The sequence below is a fragment of the Ambystoma mexicanum genome, chromosome 5p (assembly GCF_040938575.1).
Source record: "Ambystoma mexicanum isolate Mex_15411 chromosome 5p, UKY_AmexF1_1, whole genome shotgun sequence".
NCBI classification, from domain to species: Eukaryota; Metazoa; Chordata; class Amphibia; order Caudata; family Ambystomatidae; genus Ambystoma; species Ambystoma mexicanum.
This window is the reverse complement of record NC_090930.1, coordinates 519,728,547-519,750,509: the sequence shown is the minus strand read 5'-3', so window position 1 is coordinate 519,750,509 and position 21,963 is coordinate 519,728,547. Positions and strand designations below refer to the sequence as shown.

At 45.3% G+C, this 21,963-nt stretch overlaps 1 protein-coding gene across 1 annotated transcript in view; it reads left to right on the top strand.

Moving 5' to 3' along the window:
• RPS6KA6 (ribosomal protein S6 kinase A6) overlaps positions 1–21,963 on the top strand; it is a 905,586-nt gene that overhangs the window by 150,076 nt on the left and 733,547 nt on the right. Inside the window, exon 2 of the mRNA XM_069612921.1 lies at positions 8,274–8,333. Coding sequence (XP_069469022.1) covers positions 8,274–8,333 — 60 coding nt within the window. The remainder of the gene's footprint in view (positions 1–8,273; positions 8,334–21,963) is intronic.

The following is a 21,963-nucleotide window of genomic DNA, read 5'->3' as shown; positions in this document are numbered from 1 at the left end:
GTTCAGCGCCAATTTCAAGCGCTTGCGAAATTGGAGGAGTGTCACAAGAATAACCATGCAAATGCATAGTTAACGAGAGTGCCGGTTGCTAGGTCTGTTTCCAGCCCTTCCTAGCAACCGGCACCCATATTCCTAAAGTGGCGCAATCATTCCGACTTCGGAATATTGCGCCACCTTTAGAATAGGGTGTAATTCCCGAAAATGTCGTTGGCCCCTTTAACGACATTTTCAGCAATTACCACCCAGTTGAGTCGGGCCCTGAGCCTTTTTCCCCTGCTAGGAAAGTTGAATCTGGGTGTTTGCACTCTGGTAACTGTGGCACTGTTACTGGATCTCTTTATGCTCCCTCCCAGATCCCCCCCCGCACATTGTTGTGTGTTTCTTTTTCACCCCCTGTTTCTTCCTTTGTTGTGACCAGGATGTCCCCCCCCACCCCCCAACTTCCACGCACCCCGATTTTGTGTGCCATGTACTCTGTGTGTGTCTCTCTCTTCTCTCAAGCCCTGTCACCCCCTCCTATCTCCTTTTCACCCTCTATGGAGCTTGCTGTTTCTCCCATCTTCTCTAACTGCTACTCTATCACTTATCCGATCCCTCTCACGAAGTCTGGTAGGAAGAGTGCAAACAGAACCTCCTGGTCTCCCACCCAGGCCTCCCTATCGCTGATACCTAGACCAGTGCTTCCTCCAGAAAGACCCTTACCAACATCTTTTGTCGTTCCCTCTCCAAGCCTATGGACCCTCCATATGGTCTCTGTTCTCTCCACTTTTTCCTCCTCTCCCATTAATGTTGGCACTCGGTCGGAGGTCCTCCTGGCCCCCTTCCACTCCTCCAAGACCATCATTTATGTCTATCTGAATGTCAGCGGCTTGGTCCAGGGCCCTCAGCCCAAACTCCTCCTTTTCGATGGGCGTTTCCCACATCTTATCAACTTCCTTCCTTCTCCTGCTACTCCCAGCTACACCCCTCCGGCTACTCTGCCACCTTCCTTCACCACCTCTCTGGCACCCTTTTCTTTCTCTCTGTCTACTCTGCCATCTCCTTCTTCCTCCTCTGCCCACTCTCAGGTGCCTCTACCACCTCTGCAAGGTGTACCTCTTGCCTGTACACCTCCACGGAAGTCTTTCAAATGTGGCAATCTGCTCTGCGTCGCTACTCTCAACTCTTGAACGTGATCTGGATGTCCTCGGTCTCACCAAGACCTGGTTCACGGCCAGTTCAGTCAAGTTTTGACACTCCTCCATGAAGGCTACAAGAGACTCTCTGAACCCAGAACCAACTGTCCTGGAGGTGGAGTAGCTCTAATCTTTCCACAGTGGATCCCTGCTGTCATTTCCTACGCAGGCCTACTCCTCCTTTGAATGCCTGGTCTTCAGGCTCTCCATCTCTCCTGGCCTTTTACTGTGGCCACCATTTACAGGCCATCTGGCCAGGTTGCCCTCTTCCTCCCTGAGTGGTCCGACCTCGCCTCCTCTCCTTTATTCCACCTCTCAACTTGTTCTCATTTGAGACCTCAACATCCATCTGGATGCTTCTTACCCCTCCTATGGGCTCTCGCACAATCTCTGCGACTTTCTATTCTACCCTCTGGCCCGACACTCCGCTGGGCACACCCTGGATGTTTGCATCTCCTCTGACATCCGGTTCTCAAACCCACCCACCACTCCTCTCTCTTCAACTGACCACTTTCTTCTCTCTTTCCACCTGACTCTCTCTTTCCCCCAGGTGAAGCTGACCCCAGCACTGCCAACCACCTTCTCGTCAATCTGGCCCATGAATCGTGTGTCAGTGGAGGCTTTCGCTGCTTTCTCGCCTCCTACGCCTGCGGGTGACTCAATCCGACACAGCCCTCTCTCAGGGTTCACTTGAAGCACACCTCCAAGTGCAACTCTTGGTATGACTCAGACCTTGTTGCCCTCAAACGCAAGTGCTGAGCGGCTGAGAGGAAGCGGAGGGTATCAAGCACACCCTCTGTCAAACTGGCCTTTCGCCTGCTCCAAAGGCAACACAGTCACTCTGTCCTTTCCAAGAAGAGAGACTACATCCAAGCCCGCGTCTTTGCGGCCTCTAACAATGCGGCCAGCCCTTCTGCAGGAAACGCATCTAACGGCTGAAGACACTGACAAAATAACGAACTGGTGGGGGGGGGACAAGGATTTGGTGCACCCCACTCCAAATATGCACGTGAAGTTTACATCTGGATCAATAACACAGTGCCCTTCAGGCTACAATCGAAGGAAGCGGACAGGGAAGGTAGATACCCGATATTGAGAGGCGGCCTCGAACAACAAGAAGTATGCATCGTCAACACCTACCTCCCCAACAACAGCTTCCCGGCATATCTGGCCAAGATAAGTACAAAGTTGATTTCATACCGTGAGGGCCTCTTCATATGGGGGGAGGGGGATTTCAACAGTATGCGTGATTGCACACTAGACCGATCTAAACCCCTACCGATATCAACTGCTCCGGCCCAGTCCCCACTTAACAAAGTATTCGAAAACCTATACCTGGATGATGTATGGAGAGAACGTCACTCGAAAGAAAGGGCATACTCCTATTTCTTATCTCCCCACATGCTTTATACCAGGATTGACTACCTGCTTGTATATAGACAGCATCTGCCCCAAATGGAATCAAACTATCTGGGAAGAACCATATCAGATCACTCCCCACTCCTCATGGAATGGAGGGCCCATGGACCCAGACCACCCATACCAATGTGGCGTATGCCGACAGAGGCCTTCACAGACGGGGCCTTTAAGGAAGCTCTCCGAGACAAATTACAGGAATACCTGTACAATATAGGCTCTGTTAAAGGATGGGATACAATATTGGAAGCACTGAAAGTGGTGACAAGAGGGGAGATCATTGCCAGCGCAGGGGGGATAAGGAAAACCCTACGCAAAGAACTGGAAACCTGCAAAGCGAGAATCACTCGGCTTGAATCTACTGAGCCGAAAGCGAGGGCGGCAGAAGACTATCTTGTTACAGTCAGGAGTGAATGTCAAGACTTGGGCAAGACTAGCCAAGTTTGACTACGTAGCCAGAACCACCAGAGCACATGCAGAAGGCTATACACCAGGCAAGCTATCGTGGATATGCAAAAAAGTACACCCAAAACACCCGATCACTGAAATTAGAGCCCACGACAGTGAAGTTAACAAATCGCAGCTACAAATTAACGAGACATTCAGTAGATGCTACTCAAAGCTCTACAGCCACACAACAGCTATACCACAAAGAGACATCCTAGATACCCTAGAGGAAATGGGCCTCCCGACACTAAATGAAGCACAAAGAGCCACCTTAAACGAAGACCTGTCGATAGAGGACATAAGTGAGGCAATTAAATTACTCTCCACGAACAAGACCCCGGGAGGTGATGGCCTGCCCACCGAATTCTACAAAACATACAACACGACACTGGCCCCCATCCTCCTAGAAGTCTTTAGGGAATCCTACGAGAAAGGGACACAACCTAAAAATATGAGGGTGACACTGATCGTGGCGATTCCCAAACCTGGGAAACCGAAAGAAGAATGCGGGTCGTACAGACCACTTGCTATGCTTAACTGTGACATAAAAATACTGACCACTATCCTAGCCCAAAGGCTCTCAAAAGTGATAGGCACATTGATACATGAGGATTAGAATGGGTTCATACCAGGCCGGAACATGACAATAAACCTATGGTGCCTACAACACATAGTGGCACAAACTAGAGACTTGCGCGAATCATATGCAGTGGTCTCACTAGACACCACGAAAGCTTTTGATTTCATATATTGGGAGTGGTTACTAGAGGTCCTGAAGCAATTTGGGTTGGGGACATCCTTCATCAGGTGGATAAAAATATTGTACCAAGCACCGGTAGCTAGATTCAAGACAGGAAAGCTGATGTCGGGACTATGGGACATCTAGAGAGGCACCAGACAGGGCTGTCCACTGTCACCTATGCTATGTTTTGGGACTGGAACCACTGGCTATATTCATGAGAAAGCAATTCTTTGATGCTGGCATCAGAATAGGGGGCAAATACCACATCATTTCACTATACGCAGATGATGTTTTATTCCTGAGAGACCCCCACCTTAACCTACCAACAATCATAGAGGTTCTAAAAACTTTGCCCGGGTGTCCTGGATCTCCTTCAACAAGGAGAAGTTTAGCATATTCCCCTTGGCTAGCTTAGCTGCACTAACCGACACCGATGTTCCAGCCATGGGAATCCAATGGAAACCCCACACATTCAGATACCTGGGAATCAACACATGGCATACGCCTGAACAAACATATGGGGGCAACACCCAGGTTGCAATACACAGGCTCAGGAGGTCAATGAAATTCTGGTCAAAATTACCACTATCACTGATGGGCATAGCAGCAATTACTAAAATGATACTCCTCCCAAGTTTCCTCTACTTCTTCCACAACATACATTACCTCATCCCTGTCTCCTTTTTCCGGGTACTATAAAAAGTACTGAGGGAGCTTCTGTGGAATAACACCAGACACAAAATATCCCTAGATATATTAACACTGCCATACACAGCAGGTGCAATTCACCTCCCAAACTTAAGCAAATACTACCTAGCCGCACAACTAAGCCACGTAGCCAAATGGATGGCCGATGAACATACCTCGGAAACCAGACTGCTCAGGCAACATGTAACCCCGGCTAACTTGAAGGAAGTATTATCTGTCCCAGTGGAATGCCTGGGGGCAACCCTGATGCTAGTGGAACTAGGAAAGAAAATATGGGCCAGAGCCCAGAAGCACACAGAAGGAATACATCCCTACTCCACAGAAACACCAATCGCGGCACGGGTATGCAAGGGAAAAGCGGACCTAACCCGAATGAGACAATGGGAGGGACACGGTATCTATATCTGGGGCAACACATACGCAGACGGAACTTTTAGAGAATTTGAATCGATGATGGCCAACGAAGCTCTGCCCAGCGGTCAATTTCTGTGGTACAGAAGAGTCAGAGAAGGGGCCAAGAAGCAATGGAAGGAGTGGCCAGGCGAACCAGAACCAGGCCCACTGACCACACTACTACACAACTTAGGGTATGGCTGGAGACCAACGTCCAGGCTCTATGCCCAACTGTCGGACAGACCCAACCCCAAAAGCGAGACCCTGAAGTCCAGATGGGAAGGGGACCTGGGAGAAGAAATCACTGAAAAGGAATGGGAAAGAATCCTGACACACCCCAGAGAAGTGTCGAGAAATGCGCGGTTCAGGCTGATCTAACTGCAGATCCTTTACAGAACGTACATGACACCAGAAAGGATAGCCAAGATCAATAAGACCAACACCCCGCTCTGCCCCCGATGCTACTCAGAAAAGGCAGGAATGATGCACATGTTTTGGGGATGCCCGAAGATCCAAATCTTCTGGTCCAGGGTGGAGCAAGCCTACAGAAGGTCTGGAGTAGAAAGATACGAATGGTCCCCGAAGGAATGCTTACTCGGCGCATATCCAAGAATAAGCAAAATACGCCATGTAGTGAAACTCAAGGACATGACATGTATATTGGCCAAACGAGCCATAGCCATGACATGGAAGTCTTCCAAGGGCCCGCACTTTGAGAAATGGTACCTAGAACTAGAACAGTGGACAGCGGCCGAAAAAAAAAAAAAAGGTATGGGGAGAGAGAATCGACAGAGCAGGAGGGGAGGCTAGCCCAACCTACAAAGCCTGGAAAGCACTACTACAAGATATGTTCCACCCGTCAGACGACAAACCCCCCTGACCAGCAAGACGATGTTGAACTTATAATTAAACGCCCAACGACAACACCCCCTGAACTATTGAACCAGGTACTCCTCCGCCCGCCTGACACCTGGAGAACATTTAACGATGTGGCATGAAGACTAGTTGTTTAATTAATTTGTTCGAGTTTGTATTTTTCCCCCTTCCCCTTCCCTATATCGGCAAACTTTGCTAATTGATTGCTATGTAAATGAAGAAAAGGCCAATAAACTACTTAAAAAAAAAAAAAAAAAAAAACAATGCTGCCAAAGTCTGCAAGGAGCTGGCCAATCATGCTGCAGTCCCCACCTCTCCTGTTCCCTGCCAGGCCCTCTACACGGTACTGGCTTCTCACTTCTCCACTAAAACCCTCCTTTCACTCCCTCTACCTCTCTCATCAAGGACCACATTGACATACTCGCTCCAGCTTTGGCCGATTTCTGCAATCGCTGTTTTGCCACTAGAACTTCCCCTTCCCCTAAAGCACTCCCTTGACCACCCTCTCCTGGAAAAGCCTTCTGCCGATCCTTCCTCTCCGGGAGAAAACTACCGCCCGATCTCTATCACTACTTTCCTGGGCAAACTCCTGGAAAAGCTGGCCACCTCCCAGCTTACTCTCCATACCAAATCTGGTGGTTGTCTCCATGACCATCAGTCTGGTTTTTGAGCAACCAGACGCACGGAAACTACTCTCCTGAACACCCAAGAAGACCTGCTCTCAAATCTCGTCCTTCCGCCCTCATCCTCCTTGATCTGTCCTCTGCTTTCGACATGGTACACCACACAACCCTGATCAACTGTCTCTGTGACAAACTGGGCATTGCGGGCCAGACTGTAACCTGGTTGACCTCCTTCCTCTCCAATCGACCCTCGCAGCTCCAACTGGGGCCCGTTCTCTCCATCACCTCTCTCTCTCCACTTGTGATGTTCCCCACGGATCCAACCTCTCACCCTGGCTCTTCAACCATTACTTGGCACCTCTGGCCAATCGCATCTCTACCGTCTCTCCTAATTTTCAGTGTTATGCAGATTACTCGAAACTCCTTCAGGCTCTCCTCGCTCGCTCATTCATGATTTTCTATCCATGATTCAGGAATGGTGTGCCTCTAATGATCTCTGCCTGAATGCCAGTAAAACTGAGATCCTTCTCATTGGGGCCCCTGCTCCCGCTTTCCCTCTTTAACTCTGGCCGCCCTCTACATGCCCCTTCCTGCGAGGCAGAAAACCTTAGTGTCATCTTCGACTCCACCCTCTCCTTCTCTCATCACATCATGGATGTCTCAAGCTGCACCTCCTCAGAGGTGTTCTTCCTTTTCTCACTCCCCTAGAAACTCACTGTCTCCAGAGGCCTGGTTCTCTTTAGGCTGGACTACTGCAACATCCTCTTTCTAAATCTGTCTACCTCTACTCTTCGCCCTCTGCAACTGATCCAGAACAGGACTGCACGATTTGTACTTGGCCTCAAGCCCAGCGATCATCTCTCCAGCCTTGAAATCTCTCCATTGGTTTCCGGTGGCTGCAAGGATCAAGTTCAAGACCATCTGCATTGTCCACAAGGCTTTCTGCGGCTGGGGACCACACTACATCCAACTCTCCCTTCCTAAGCACTTTCCTTCTTGAGCCCTCTGCTCATCCACCTCCAACACTCTGAGGGTCAGACGCTTATCCAGGCAGAGAGTGGGTGGGTAGATCTCTCTCTCCCTCTCCTCGGCTGGTTCTTCTCTCTGAAACCACCTCCCTGCCTCACTCAAACTTTAGCTGGACCAGCTCCAGTTCTGGAAGCAACTCAAGACCTTCCTTTTCGCTTCTACTTTCTCACTCTCCTGCTGTTGTTCCTGTCTGCTACACTAACTGGTTCCTGGCATCCTTCTGAACCATATGGGGTTCAGGCTCCTTCACGACCAGTAGCCCCATGCACTGCCTCTGGGCCTACTGCACACGAGGTACTGTATCTGCAACCCTACAGTCCCCTGCCTCCTTGCACTTACTTGAAACCAGCCACCCCAGTGGCACTTGAGCTTTGCCTATTGCGTTCTCCCTTTCCCTCCCCCCGGCACTTCTCCTCTCCCTTGCCCTCATTCTGGTTCCAGCATTTGACCCCAAAAAGGGTTGTTTTAGTCCAATTAGGTTTTTTCCCCGTGTCCTAAATTGTAAATTGTCACAATTTGATGTAAATATGGAACGGTAACTGGGCAGTGTGCCGACTAGTATGGCACCTTTTATACGTTGGCTCCTCCTAAACATCACATCCTTGTTTTTATAATTGTCGATCGGGTACACCCATCATACCACACCGTTCTAGCTATGGTACCTAATGTTTGATATACTCCTGGTGGAATCAAGTAGGAGTTATGGCCAGTAAATTAACCAGTAGAAATGTCAGTGCAAGTCCCACCTGCACGCACATTTTATATTTGCAAACTATGCATTTTATAATGCTACATTTATCATTTTTGTTTGGGTGTTTAATCTCTCATGTCTCGAGTAATCTTAATTTTTTCATGATTTTGCAGCTGAATGGCCTTCAGTTGGTGGATGAGCCTATGGAAGAAGGTGAATCTTATTCCTACCAGGTGAGTGCCCTGTGGAATGTTTATTAAACCTTGCTCTTCTTTGTCAAAATTAAAACTGCAAAATGCCTTTCAATGTTCTCAGTTAAACATGTGTAACATACACACTTGGCTTATTAAGGTTTGTCAAATGGCTGCTCTTTTCAGAATTCAAGTAAGAACTGGTACTGTACCTTTTATATCTCAGCCCTGTGCTTGCCAGTTACTGCTGCAAGTAAAGCCTTTACAGGCTCATTTTAATTGAGCTGCAGAATCCACCAGAGCAGACCACACTTTAGGTCTGCTGCAGCTGATTTTGATTTCCCAGTCTGCTCGGATCCAGATGCCTTGTCACTGCTCAGTTCCTGGGTAACCTTGCTATTTTGATTTTGATTTATGACTGCCACCATGTAGGTGCATGGCCTTATGGATTCTGCTCTGCTTTTTTTTCACATGTGAAAAGCAGGCGGAAATCGATGTGGATTCCAGCATCTCCGCCCGCATCAGAATTGATACGGGTGGAGATGCTGTCGGTTGGCCCTCAGTGTGTTCAATAACACAGAGCAGATTTCCAGATCCATACAACACTCTTGTTAATGGAATTCTGATTAAAATTAGACGGATGGTAAAAAAGAAATCCATATTGGCAATGTCAACAGTTTGGGCTTTTATTTATGTATGGGCTAGGCATTGCTAGCAATATGATCGCAATAGTTGGAACATTGAGCGATTACCTAGGCATATGATGTCAGTACCTGGCAAATGTTGATGCAATACCTCAAGCCAAAACTGTTGGTGGTGTTGTTAACATGACTTCAATGCATGGAAAATGTATAAATCAACTGGCTTAGGCCCACTTGGTTAAGACCTTTTTTAATACACCAGTAGCCATTTACAGATGCAGTTAAGCCGTAAGCTCTCAGCAGACTGCTTAGAGAAAACACTGGCAGGGCAAAGTTTGATGTTACTGCTGGATAGAGTGAGCTGAAAGAGATCCCAGGAGGGTGTGTTTTGGAAGGGGCAGGTAGTGAGTGTTATGGCCATAGGGATTAGCATGGCCTTGTTCCTCCTCACATGTCCTCTCCCTTCTGCCTGTACTGCAATCCAATAGTTTTGGCTTATAGGTGGTAACACCACCTAATAGCTCAAACTACAAATGGGTAGAGCAATTGTGTCGCCTGTTTTTCCTAATCTCTCCCATTTTATTTGACTATACAAATGATACCCTTTCTAATGTACTGCAGAGGGCATTAATGTATTTTAAAACATACCCTGAAAGATGAAAGAAGCAAACCTCTGAATTAAAACGTTCGCAGGGTTTAGGGCTTATCCAGGGCTGGAAGCGAATTCCCAAATCACTCTATTCCTTAAGTTATTATTGCAAGGCTTAATGTTGCAAATAGCTGGAAGGATTCCAGCCCTGCCTCTGCTTCAAGATGGTTCATGTATCTCGTGCACTGTTTCTTCTCTGAGAAAAGGATTCCTGAAATGCAACTACATGGTTTGATTAATAATCTAATAATTTGAGACAATTACTCTGGTTGTTTGCCTTTTGCTTCTTTTTTCCGTTATGAAGGTCATAGTTTGCTCTTTAATACCATTAGTAAATACATTCATAGTTTTCTTTTGTAATCCTTTTTTAATTGTATTTCTTTGAGCCCCATGTCTACATTAGAATTTAGATAAACTAGATTGAATTGTGAAGGGAATATGCTTGCAAAAATGTATTGTTGTGCATTTAAAAATATGCAAGCATTGCCAAAGCCAATAGTTCTGACTTTTGCAATTATTGTTTGCAGTTTACTTTCCCAGGCATTAATGTATGTCATGCCATAAGAGTCAAAGAACTTGCAAACTGGAGGGGCGGTTATCATATGGCATTTGCTGAATGAGATTTCTAACATTTTACATTGGTAGCCGAGGCACGAATCCTGCAGTTTACACACCTTGGCATGGAGACCCATAAAATTATCATTCATGATAAAACACACCCAGGGCCGGAAATGATGTCCCAGTGCTAACTCCTAGCAATCGGTTTAGAACAGGTCCAAAAAGTAGAACCGTAACACTGAAAAAGAACACAGATCTACACGAATTGGGAGACCATGTGGAGGAGGGCGTATACTCTTTGATAACCATCACTTGCAGCAAGATGAGGATGTTGTGCTGTACCAGGACCTAACAATAGTTTACCAGCTCTGCCCATGCACAGAGGGCATCACGATTTATGTAAACCTGCTAGATATAACTGATGCAATTAAGATCTGATAGCATGGTGCCCATGTACACATTTCCGGATGAGAAACATTTGAGCAGTTTTCCTGTCTTCTAATTTTTCCCTTTGGTTCAACTGATGCATTTGTTCTACTTTGTACATGCGTTCAAGTTTTCTGTTTTAATAATGGGGCTTCTATTCCATGTAACCCTCCAACCAAGTAAGGCCCCAGTATTGGGCGCTTGAAGGGGCCAGTATCCCAAAGCTGAAGATAGAATGATATACAGGATACAGGCTGGGGGAAACGGTCCTGCGGACACAAACGGATAGGCTATAAATGTGAACTGGCAAAAATGACGGTGAACAGAAAAGGGCAGGGAGTCCAACTAAGACAAACAACAAGTTCTCACTTGGGAGGTACACAGAATTGCTAGTTTCCCCCTATGACTGGAAATGCTATAATTCTAAGCAGGTTGCTTTTTCAGTGCCTTACTCTGAAAGCTCATGGAAATGACCAGCAGACGTGGTAGTCTGTGCCTGGACACTAACGTGCCAACAAGGGAACCATAATCGCGCAATCTGAGCCTCTAGAGGTCTAGCAGGATTGGTACAGGGACTGCCTATCCCCTGAAACGGGAACCAGCAGACTGTTAACGAATATAGTACATACTGAGAAGCGACAAGGGAGAGCAATTGCTTTCTGGAAACCCCAGTATTGAAACTCTGAACAAAGGAATAGCACAAGAGCAGTAACGCAGACCTTGACAGAAATATCCATTGCAAGAACAGGAGGTCGAAGAAAACAAGGCCCAAGACAGAGAATGGGAAGGCGCATAAGCAAGAGATCTGGAACCTAAGCACAAGTGTAGTGTGGACTGGCAATGCAGATAGTAAACTATGGCTTGAACCAAGAAATAGCGGACTGAACTACAGATTAGTAACAAGAAAACTCCAGACCAAAACTTTGGACTGTGTCCAGTACAAACTGCAGCCTGGTAACAAGGAAACGCTGTGTGGGAATCGACCAACTATGGGCAGATAACAGGGATTATGAGCACAGTGGAAGACACTGCAGTTAGTGAAAAAGAGGGGCTCCAGGCAGAGGAGCAGGGGAACTACAGGCATAGAAGAGAAGACTCCATGCAGAGGGCAACTGGAACTGCAGTGCAGAGGGCACAGGGCTGCAGGCAGAGGAGCAGAGCAGGGAGAAACTTTAGCATGTTCTTGAAATGGCAGCACCATGACACAGTACAACTCAAGAGTTTGTGGATATGAACTCGGTGCAAGAACAAAGTGTTCCTTCAGGCAGCTTCTTTAGTACAGACTTTGTAGTAATTACTACTGCTCTGCAGGAGGAGACAGATTAGCAGTGGCTAAACTGCGTACTCTGTCCCACACTACTCCTAAAATGGCTGTGATCCCAATATTAACCCTTTAAGTGCCATGGGTATTCCCCTCCCCCCCAGTGCCAAGGCCTTTTTTGGTGATTTCGGTATGTGGCCATTCAATGCCTTGTAACTTTTTTGTTACGAGAGACCTCGGCCAAATTTGGCTCCTTTGTTTTCCCACATGTAGGCGGTCTTATCGTCACCCAGGAATCCTAGGTTGCTGTAGGTGGGTGAGAGAAAATAACCAAAAAGTGCAAAAATGTTGTGTTTTTTTCAAAAAATGCAAATAAAATGATGTACAAAGAAGCCTGTCGTTATTTCCTTGTAAGAGCTAGGAACAAATGGTTTTGCTGTGCTGAATTCCCCAATTTCCTGGCTTTCAAGAACAGGTTGAGTGGAAACGAAAAACAAAATATTTTGATGTGGTTATCAACTGTTTTGTGAGAGGTAGGCGATTTTGGCCGATTTTGGCCATTTTTGCCAATTGGACATGTATGGACGGAATGGAAGAAAAGGGTAGGAAAGCCTAATTGGAGGACAGAAAGGCATACATTTCTGAAAAGTAGACAAAATTCCAAGTTTAGGAAGGGGTGATTTGCGTAGGTCGGGCAACAACTAGGTAGGGGAAAATGCCATAGATTGGAGATTGGGGGGAAAAGCGGGAAAATGACCGAAAAAAGGTATGTGGTGGACATGGTTGGCTTGGTAGAGCAATGGCTTCTATGAATTTTGAGAAAAGCAATGCTCCGCTACATTCCCCCGACTCTTGCAGTTAGGAAAGCACACATTTTTTTTTAGTGTTTTACAAAACAAGCAATACCACAAGCCAAACACTGGCCATGGTACACAGGAGTTTTATGCTTACGGCCTGAACAGACGCACTTAGCATGTTTAAATCAGGAAAACCAATGTGGTGAGGAACGGAAAACATACTTTTTTTGAAAGCGCACAGGCAGCCCTTTTCAAGGGTAGGTGACTTGTGCAGGTTACAAAAGTGTATGTTGCCTAAAGCAGCGACTAAATGTAGGGCACATTTGGGAAATGAAAGGGTTGTGTGACAAAGGGCACCAGCAAATGGGCCAAAACGTTATGAAAACCACACAAACACAACAAATGTTATACCTTCCCACGTTCCCACAGGTGTCCCGATGAAAACAGTACCTCACATGTGTGGGTGCTACCTACCTGGGTGCCAAGGGGAAAGCCTAAAACACAGGTAAACCCAAGTCTGTTTGACACCTGTATTTCACACTTTGTCCAGACGGGCACACCATACAGATATGGGCCTCGGGTGTCCAAGCCACCAAGGAAAACAGGGAACCCCATGCATTTCCGAAAAGAGGACACCCGTGGGAATATGCAGAGGTATGATTTGCGCAAACGGCCCAGAATTTATTACCCAGACACCCCCACAAAGTCCGAAATGTGGGGGGAAAAAAAGCGTTTTCCGCACATTTCACTCGGCTTACCCATCGAAACACGGCGCCAACAACACATGGCCTACCGTCCCGAGTTCCCACAGGTGTCCTGATGAAAGCGGTACCTCACATGTGTGGGTGCACCTACCAGGGGGCAAAGGGAAAGCCAAAAACGCTGCTAATCCCAAGTCGTTTCGAACAGCAGAAAATGTTGAATTTCGCTCAAGCCCACACCATACACGTTTGGGCCTAGGGTTTCCAAGCCACCAAGGAAAACTGGGAACCCCATGCATTTCCGAAAAGAGGAGACACGTGGGAATCTGCAGAGGGCTGACATGCGCAAATCGGCCCAGAATTTATTACCCAGAAGCCCCGGCAAAGTCTGAAATGTGCCAAAAAACCCACATTTTTCACTTTGTCAGAGGTTCTGGGTAAAACATTCTGGTCCGTTTTGCGCAAGTTGGACCTTTGTGGATTCCCACTCGTGCCCTCTTTTCAGAAATGCAGGGGGTTCCCAGTTTTCCTTGGTGGCTTGGACACCCTAGGCCCAAATCTGTAGCTTACCTTCCCAAACCCTTTTGTGGTTACCAGTGGGTGAGCCTTTTCCCTTTGCGGCTAGATTGGTGAACCCACACATGTGTGGTACCGTTTTCATTGGGACACCTGTGGGAACGCGGGAAGGTATGACATCTGTTGTTGGCGGCGTGTTTCGGTGGGTGAGTAGAGTGACCTTTGCCGGGGGTTCTGGGTAGTAGATTCTGGGCCGATTTGCTCAATTCAGGCCTCTAGATTCCCACGGGTGTCCTCTTTTCAGAAATGCATGGGGTTCCCTGTTTTCCTTGCTGGCTTTGACACCCTAGGCCCAAATCTGTAGGTTGCCCACATGAACAAAATGGGCTGTGCCCGGTAGGTGCACCCACACATGTACCCTTGAACCGCTTCCACTGGGAGTACTTCACGACTCTCCAGTACACCCCACTCCTACCCCAAACTGTGATACTGACCAGGGAAATGGATCGCATACATGGTTTACGGTCTTCTCTTGGCCTTTATGACTTATACTCAAAGGGTTCTTGATATTTCAGTTTTTTTTTCAAATGCAAAGAAAATACAGATAATGAGAGTTTTTTCTTTTTATGTTGAAGAAGGCAAGGTTAAGGCTTGAGCTGAAAGACAGGACGCTTAGCAGGACCTGGTGTTTACCAATCATTAATAATGTGTAATAGACTGATGATAGAAGACGTTTGGGATTTGGCTCTATAGTCCTACCCTAGACCATTCTGGGGCGTTGACAGTGATACTCTTATGTTCCAGGGCTTCCACAGCTATTCAGTGTTTGGATAGAGAAGGAGATCATAAACTATCCCCGGCTCTCAAACCCTTTTAATCGCCTCTGTTGTACTTTCCAGGGTTGCTAAAATAACCACCTTTTGTTGCTTTTCAGGGATTTGGGGGGGGGGTCTAGGGTTTCTTGCCATCGTGCCTTCTTAATTGCCGAGGTAGGTGCTCTCAAGGCAATAAGAGGGTGAGCAGTGAATAGTATGAACTAAGCTTCATGGAATGCCTAAAGAGTTTCTTTGATGGCTCAGCCGCTCCCTCCCAGACTTGCCTTAATTCCTGTTACCTGTATTGTGGTCAGGATGCTTAGCTGGATCGGTAGGGTTTTGGAAGGCGGTCAATTGCCTTCTCCCACTCTCGTCGGGGTTCGTTTCTTGGGCCCTGTATGACTGGTTGTCGGGAAGCAGACCAGGGATTTGACCTTCCTTCCCATTATAGAACATCCCTTCACCACCTTACTGGATACTGTTCAGGTAGGTAGCTTTGCGAACGGGTCAGGGTGGTGCTTTTGGCATAGTTGTTGGACCACCCGCTCCACCCACTACAGGGCATGCCATGTGACCCAATGTCTGTACTTCTGTATGGCCGACTCTCGGCTGACTGGCATGACACCTTCCCTATGGCTTATGAGCAATGTAATTCTGTTCAACTGGGGTGTTCTGCTCTTTCTCTTGTTCGGCTAGCCTCTCACCCACCGGCCACCAGCTTTCAGTTGTATAGTGTTTCGCGTTCTGCCTCAATGTGGGACACCTAGTCCCTTCTTCGTTTCTGCTTTTTCCATGGCCAACACCCCGTCAGTCTTTGAAACGTCTTTGGATGTTCCCTTGATCCACACCCTCCACGTCGCTTGCTTGAGCTTTTCAGGCAGGCCTTCAGTTGTTCTCTAAACTTCGATCTCTCTCTCTCTGGTTCTCGATTGCTCCCTCTCCGGTTCTCTCTCTAATACTCTCTCTGGTACCATTCCCGGTAGCCTTCCACCTTCTTTTCATTGTTTTTTATTTTTTTATTTCATATAGTTTATACAAACTTTTTAAAATAAAAAAATTAAAAAACCAGAACAGTGTACAAGGCTGAATAAGGATCATTAAACTCCCCTCCCCTTCCACCTCCCTTTTCCCTCAGTTTTTGCAGTTCTGCTATTCTCAACTAAGTCCACAACTTTCATTTAGATGATGGTTTTGTGCTTTTTCTATTGCCAGGCACACATCTTATGTCACAGTTTTGACATTATCCAACTCATTTTTCTCTATTAATAGTACATTCAATTTGCACAGAAAATGTATCAAACCGTAGATATCTTTTTCTATTGGGTTGGCAAATTTTGTCCACAACTCTTCTCCACTTAACGTAGGATAAAGCTTTACCACTTTGTTCAGGTGTAACGATCTCAACAATGTCAGACCCGTGCAAAACAACATTAGGTGTTTTAAGGACTCGGGCTGGTTTCCACAAAAACGGCAAGTCATAATTACATACTTTGTCCTGTGTCTCAAGTTGAGGCTTACTCTTGTGTCGAATAGATTAAGCCGAAATTTCATAAAGATTAAAGATCTTCCGATAATTGGCATTAGGGGCTTTCACCAGATATTGATTGGGATTTTTCTGGCTTTTTCCTTCTTTTGCTGCATCTTTCATCAGGTTATAGCGGTTTCTCATATCTACGGTTAAGCACCAGTCTCGTTCCCATCGTTTTTTTTTTTTCACCTGATTCGGATTCAGCTTCAATGTTTCACGATCTGTGAGTAACTCTTTGAGATGATTTTCACAGGCATTTGCCCACCTGACCGGTATAGAGTCAGGGTTTCCTTTTTCTAGTTCGAATAGTATTTCAAACTGAGGCACTCCTTCATCGAGAATTGTTTTTCTGTACATAGACGTCATATTCCAAAGAACACACGCATTCATTGATATCAGATTTAACTCGTATCGCAAGTAGGCAGATGGTATTCCCTTTTGCAACTGCAAAGCACGCCTGCAATACTGGCTTTCTAGTTGTGACCACAGGTCAGCAGATGCATCAAAGGCGCTTTCTGCGCCATATATTGGGGTCGGCACAGCCTTCTGATTGTAGTAGGCAAGAACTGGTTGAAAGGAGAATTTTCCATATTTTTTGTTTATGATAGCAGCCTGACAGTCCAATTGTTTACATTTTTGTTTTGCATTTTCGGCCCATGTCGTATTATTTATGCTACTGTTGATCCACATGCAAAGATTCTTGACCTTTTTTACACAGGACAGTCTTACGTTGTTCAACCTCCAGTTTGGTTCAGGCTTTTTGATGGATCTTTTTTCTCTGGTGAGATCTTTATTATTACTTCTGATTCTTAGTTTATTTTCTTCCACATAACTCTCAAGGGCTGCCAACTGTCGCGACAAACTAATTGGGGTAAGATTTAATAAAACAATATTGTCAGCATACAGCAAACAATATACTGACTTATCATTGATTTTCAGGGGATAGCAGTTGGTTGCTCCGAGAGACTCTCCAATATCCGACAGAAATGAGCAGAACAATATCTGCACCAATGGGCAGCCCTGCATTACTCCGAGGTTGACTTCTAGGAGAGCTGTATATTCAGGTCTCTCCATATCTTGCTTGTTCTCAAGCGCTTTTATTAGAGACCTCATCTTGTAATCATTGATCCGTAAACGATTTCGGCTTGGGGCAACAGACAAATGCTCATGATTTGTGGTCTCTCCTTTTTTTGCTTTATCTGTCTTCATCTGAATTTTTAACATGCAGTGATCACTTTGTTTGTTTTCAATCATTTGTAAAAATTCGACCTGTTACTTCACCCTTTCTGTTGCAAACGGATAGTCAATTACTGACTTATGTTGATTTCTATGCCAAGTGAAGTGTGCAGGGATATCTCCAGTAGTTTTACCATTCAGCATCTTTAAATTCCATACTTTCATTTCTTGGAGCCAGGCAACATCTGGTGATTCTGTACTCATCAGGTCATCTTAAACTGTACCAGTGTTTTTTTTTAATTTTTTTTTTTTTTTAAGGCAATTTATATTGAGGTCTCCACAAATGAGCACATTCACTTCTTTATCTCCATCGAAAGTATCGCTAATTATTTCAGAAAGTTGATTGATTGATTTTTCTCGTCGTATAGCCTCATGCTGCCAGTAGATGTTGATTACCATTAAGGTTTTTCCTAATTCTTAGATACGTAGGCAGCTGGATCTTTACAACTTGTAAATACGGCGATACATTTCTGTCTTGGAGAATGTGTGCTCCGCTCTTGGTTTTAACAAGCGTTAAGAGCCCTGTCATTGGTCTTCCCTTCACTCCTTTTATAGCAGGATTGAATGCAGTCTCATAGCCTTCAGCAATTGGGTTTTTCAAAAGCCACGTCTCCTGGAGGCATAATATATCCATTTCTCTTAAGTCCATTGATTTTTGCTCAAAAAGATGCATATGCCCTCTCGTATTCCAGGAGGCAATGCAGAATTGTTCCTGCTGGCATTTCTCTAAACATTAGCTCTTATTCTTACCATTGAGTATTTTAGCCACCCAGGACCAGTTATTGTCTTCATGTGAGTTATGCTGGCTACTCCTATCTTGAGATTCTAGTTTAGACACTGATTTTAATCGTGTCCTTTTCGGGATCCCATTTGATATCTTCACAATAATTTTGTTTCCCGAATTGCGTTGCTACAGAGTTCTCTTTTAGGCCTTCCGCCACATTACTCACAGATGTACTATGTACATGAGATATGTCAGTCCGTTTAGGCGAATCCTGCAACTTTCTTTCTGATTTCAGTTACATCAAACCCTAATGAGTTTAGGAGAAAGCAGGTATTCATTAGATCTCGTATGATTTTTGAAGCAATAAAAAGAATCACACAGGCATTTGTTCGTGCTCAAATTCAATAATTTGAATGTCTTGCGAGCAAATTGTCCTCAATTGTGGTATATGATGAAAAAGCATAATGGCATTTTTCCGATTTAAAATCAGGCCATCTTTCTCTTTTTCAATTCGTTCCAGTCGTAGCAAATATCTGCCAGCAGTTTTTTGTTTTTTCACCATATGGCTTTCATCTGTGATAACTTTTGGACTTGTTTTTTGATAATGTTTTGATTCCCATCAATTAGCCTTGTATAAGTAAAAAGTTATCTTACTGGGAAGCGATGGACCATGGACTGTGGATTTGCAGTCTCAATCTCTTTCTCTAGAGCGATCAGTACCACTCTTAGCCTGATTGCTCATTAGAACTTTTGATGCGTTTACAGGTTCAATTCTAGTTCCTTTCTCATCTAAAGCGAGAAACTTGCACGGAGACTCCGTTCTTGCTGTAGGCAGTGAAACATTTATGTTTCGAGATTCTACAGTTACACATCTCCTGCTACTTTTATCATGATTGTTTGTAGTCACCGGGCTGAGTTCAGTACTTGCAGGGTTGTCTACCTGCCCATTTTTTTCATTATTTCCAACTTCATGAATCTCATGCTCTACAAAATGCTCTCCATCACTTGATTCATACGTTGATAGATCTAGGAGTTCAACAGGTATGTTATTTTCTGATTGGTTGTTTTTTCAGCTGCGTCACATTCTGTAGTCACTCCTAGTTGAGCTTTTACTTTGCTGTTTACATCATTAGAATGTTTATTTACACAAGTTATTTGAGGTTGCCATGCTGTTAAAGGCTTCAATATTCCTCAGAAATGAGCTTACAGTCGATCTTTGTGGGATTTTTCTTTGTTTCTTCATATTTTTTGTTTTCTTCTCCAAAACAGAGTTCTTCAATACCTTCTTTTCGACCTCTGTTTTCCTCGGGTTGAAAATTGCAAAGATTCCCAGTTCAGCTGATATGCAATCGACAGGCGGGTTGAGCGCCACAGCTGCTTCATAGTTGTTTCCAGTCGTCGTTAGTGGTAAATCGGACTCAGCTGGACTTCCCACCATTCCTTCTGCATTTGCTTAGATGGAGGGCAAACTTTTACTTATTGTTTCAATATCTGGCTGATTATCATGTCACAAATATAGGCTCTGTAATTTGCTTTCTGTTCGCATCTTCCCTCACAGATTTTGTTTGTTCCTCCTCTGCTAAAACACATAAGCGTTTAAGCGCCACCTCGGCCTGATTAAGGATCTGAGCTTCGGCGATCATATTATCACTTATAGCCAAGTTTTTCTTTTTCCCTTTTTGTTTTCTTGCTGCACTTTCATTATTAACGTTTACAGGGATGTCTACACCAGTCTGCTCCGAGCTTCCCCTCAGATCCGTTGTACTGTTATCAGATCGTAAAGGCACGTGATCTCTTTGATTATGAGGTTTAGCAGCTGCCTGTTCGCTACAGACAACGCCCAGCTTCAAATACAGGATCAACCTTTACAGGAGATCTAAGGTCATTTCTTTGTGTTTTTTAAAGAGCAATAGCTTCCCGTGCTACTTCAGCAAACAACCGCTTGTCCACAGCACTATTTTTCGTTTGTTCAAGCATTATTCTTGTTTGCTTCTGCCCTCGAACATTCAGACGCCAGAGCTTGTTTGCTTAGCACCATCTCCTGTTCCAACGTTGTCACTTTTGCATTAAGCAAGGCTATTAATGCTGTCTGATCTTTAATATTCTCATTTAGTTGTTCATATAGTTTAGTAAAGGGTGACATAGTTATGGTCAGGGCAGCCATCATGATCTAATTTAAGTCATTAATGAGCAGATCTGCAAGATTTTGTGCTAACTTTTCTGTTGAATTTTGATTAATGCTTTCTAATCGAGATGGTACGGCAATGTTCTTCGTTCTGTTCGAGCCACACCTCTCACAAGATTGTTCTGAAGTTGAACTGTCAGATGAGGAAGAAGTAGTCTAAGAGTCTTCCAAAGTGTGGGACGTAGATTCATTTGGTGGTTTAACAGTGTCTTTTCTGTGAGTCAGTTACATATTCTTCACTGCTTGAGACCAATCGTTTCCTTTTCGCAAGTGGTTTATCAACCAGATCTTGAGGTTGATGGCACGACTTTGCCCCATACTCAGATGAGGCGCATCGTACTCGTAGAGAGTTTGGGTCTTTTGTGGTGACTCCTGTGTTTTCCAATCTTTGACAGCTTCGCCAGTTGTCTCCTTACGCTGTTGGATTCCAATTTTAGCGCTTATTGCAATTAGATCTTTCAGGACTTTATCAACAGCAGCAATAGAACTTCTTCTGTTTATACTTCCAGGATTGATAGTACTACATTCTTCCAGATTTAGAGGCGTCATCCATTTAGTGGAACAGTTTTCATCTAGCATAGTAGCCACACATTGCTTGTCTTTAGGATGACTAATGTGACAGTTAGGACTTAAATAGACGTTCTCAAGTGAGAGTTCCTTTATGCTCAGAGCTTTGTCCTCTAAAGACATATTTCTTTGTTTTGTGGGCTCGCAAGCACAAGTATAATCATTCTGTTTGAATTCTGAAGGCATGTTATCATTCTTATTCCCTTTATGAGGCTCATCTGGATTTGTTTTTCTCGTAACACAGATGAATCTGATGTTACAGCTATTAGAGGACATGCAGTCTGATTTTGTCCAGTTGTGGACAAAGAAGTGTTCAAATTTGCCTCCATCATTTCACTGCCAAGAGCCAGTACAGTGGCCTCAGCAGTTATACTGCCCGCCACACATGACATGAGGAGGCGCATCATTCATGTGCCCGATTGTGTTCTGACCCCAAACCCAATATGTTATCAGCTGTAAAAAACACAGGGCTACTTGCTGAACAGTCCAGGAAAATGTCATTGGATATGAATGCAGCTGACAAACGAGCCGAATTACTGGGCACCATCATACTTACTGTATGAATCTCCGTACGTGATTCAGCTTCAATGCTTCCATTTCTGGCAGACAAAAAGCACTGTTGTCGTCGCGTGAGTGGATGGGGGCTCCAGTACCATCGTCAGCTTGTAAACACGCTGTGCCCGTGCCCAACATTTCCAACATGCTACATACGGACTCAAGCGAGTTAGATGCGCAGCTGGAGATGGGTGTAGGGATAAAGGTAGCCCATTCCTCGTCTTAATGCCACTTGCCATAATTCTCCGACATCTCTGTGTAACACAACTTCGGCGCACCCCGAGCAACACGAACAACACTCTGCGCACTCCGCGTCGCTCTGCGACGGGGCAGAGATTATGTAGCAAAAAGGCACTTCCTCAATAACGAAGTCGATAGACTGCAAAATCGTTTGTTTAGCATACAGTTCAGAGCACCGAAGCAGCAGGGTCCCAACACGAACAACACTCTGTGCACTCTGTCTTCCACCTTCATTGGTTTCTGACACCTTGATATAGTATGGTCTGCCCGGAC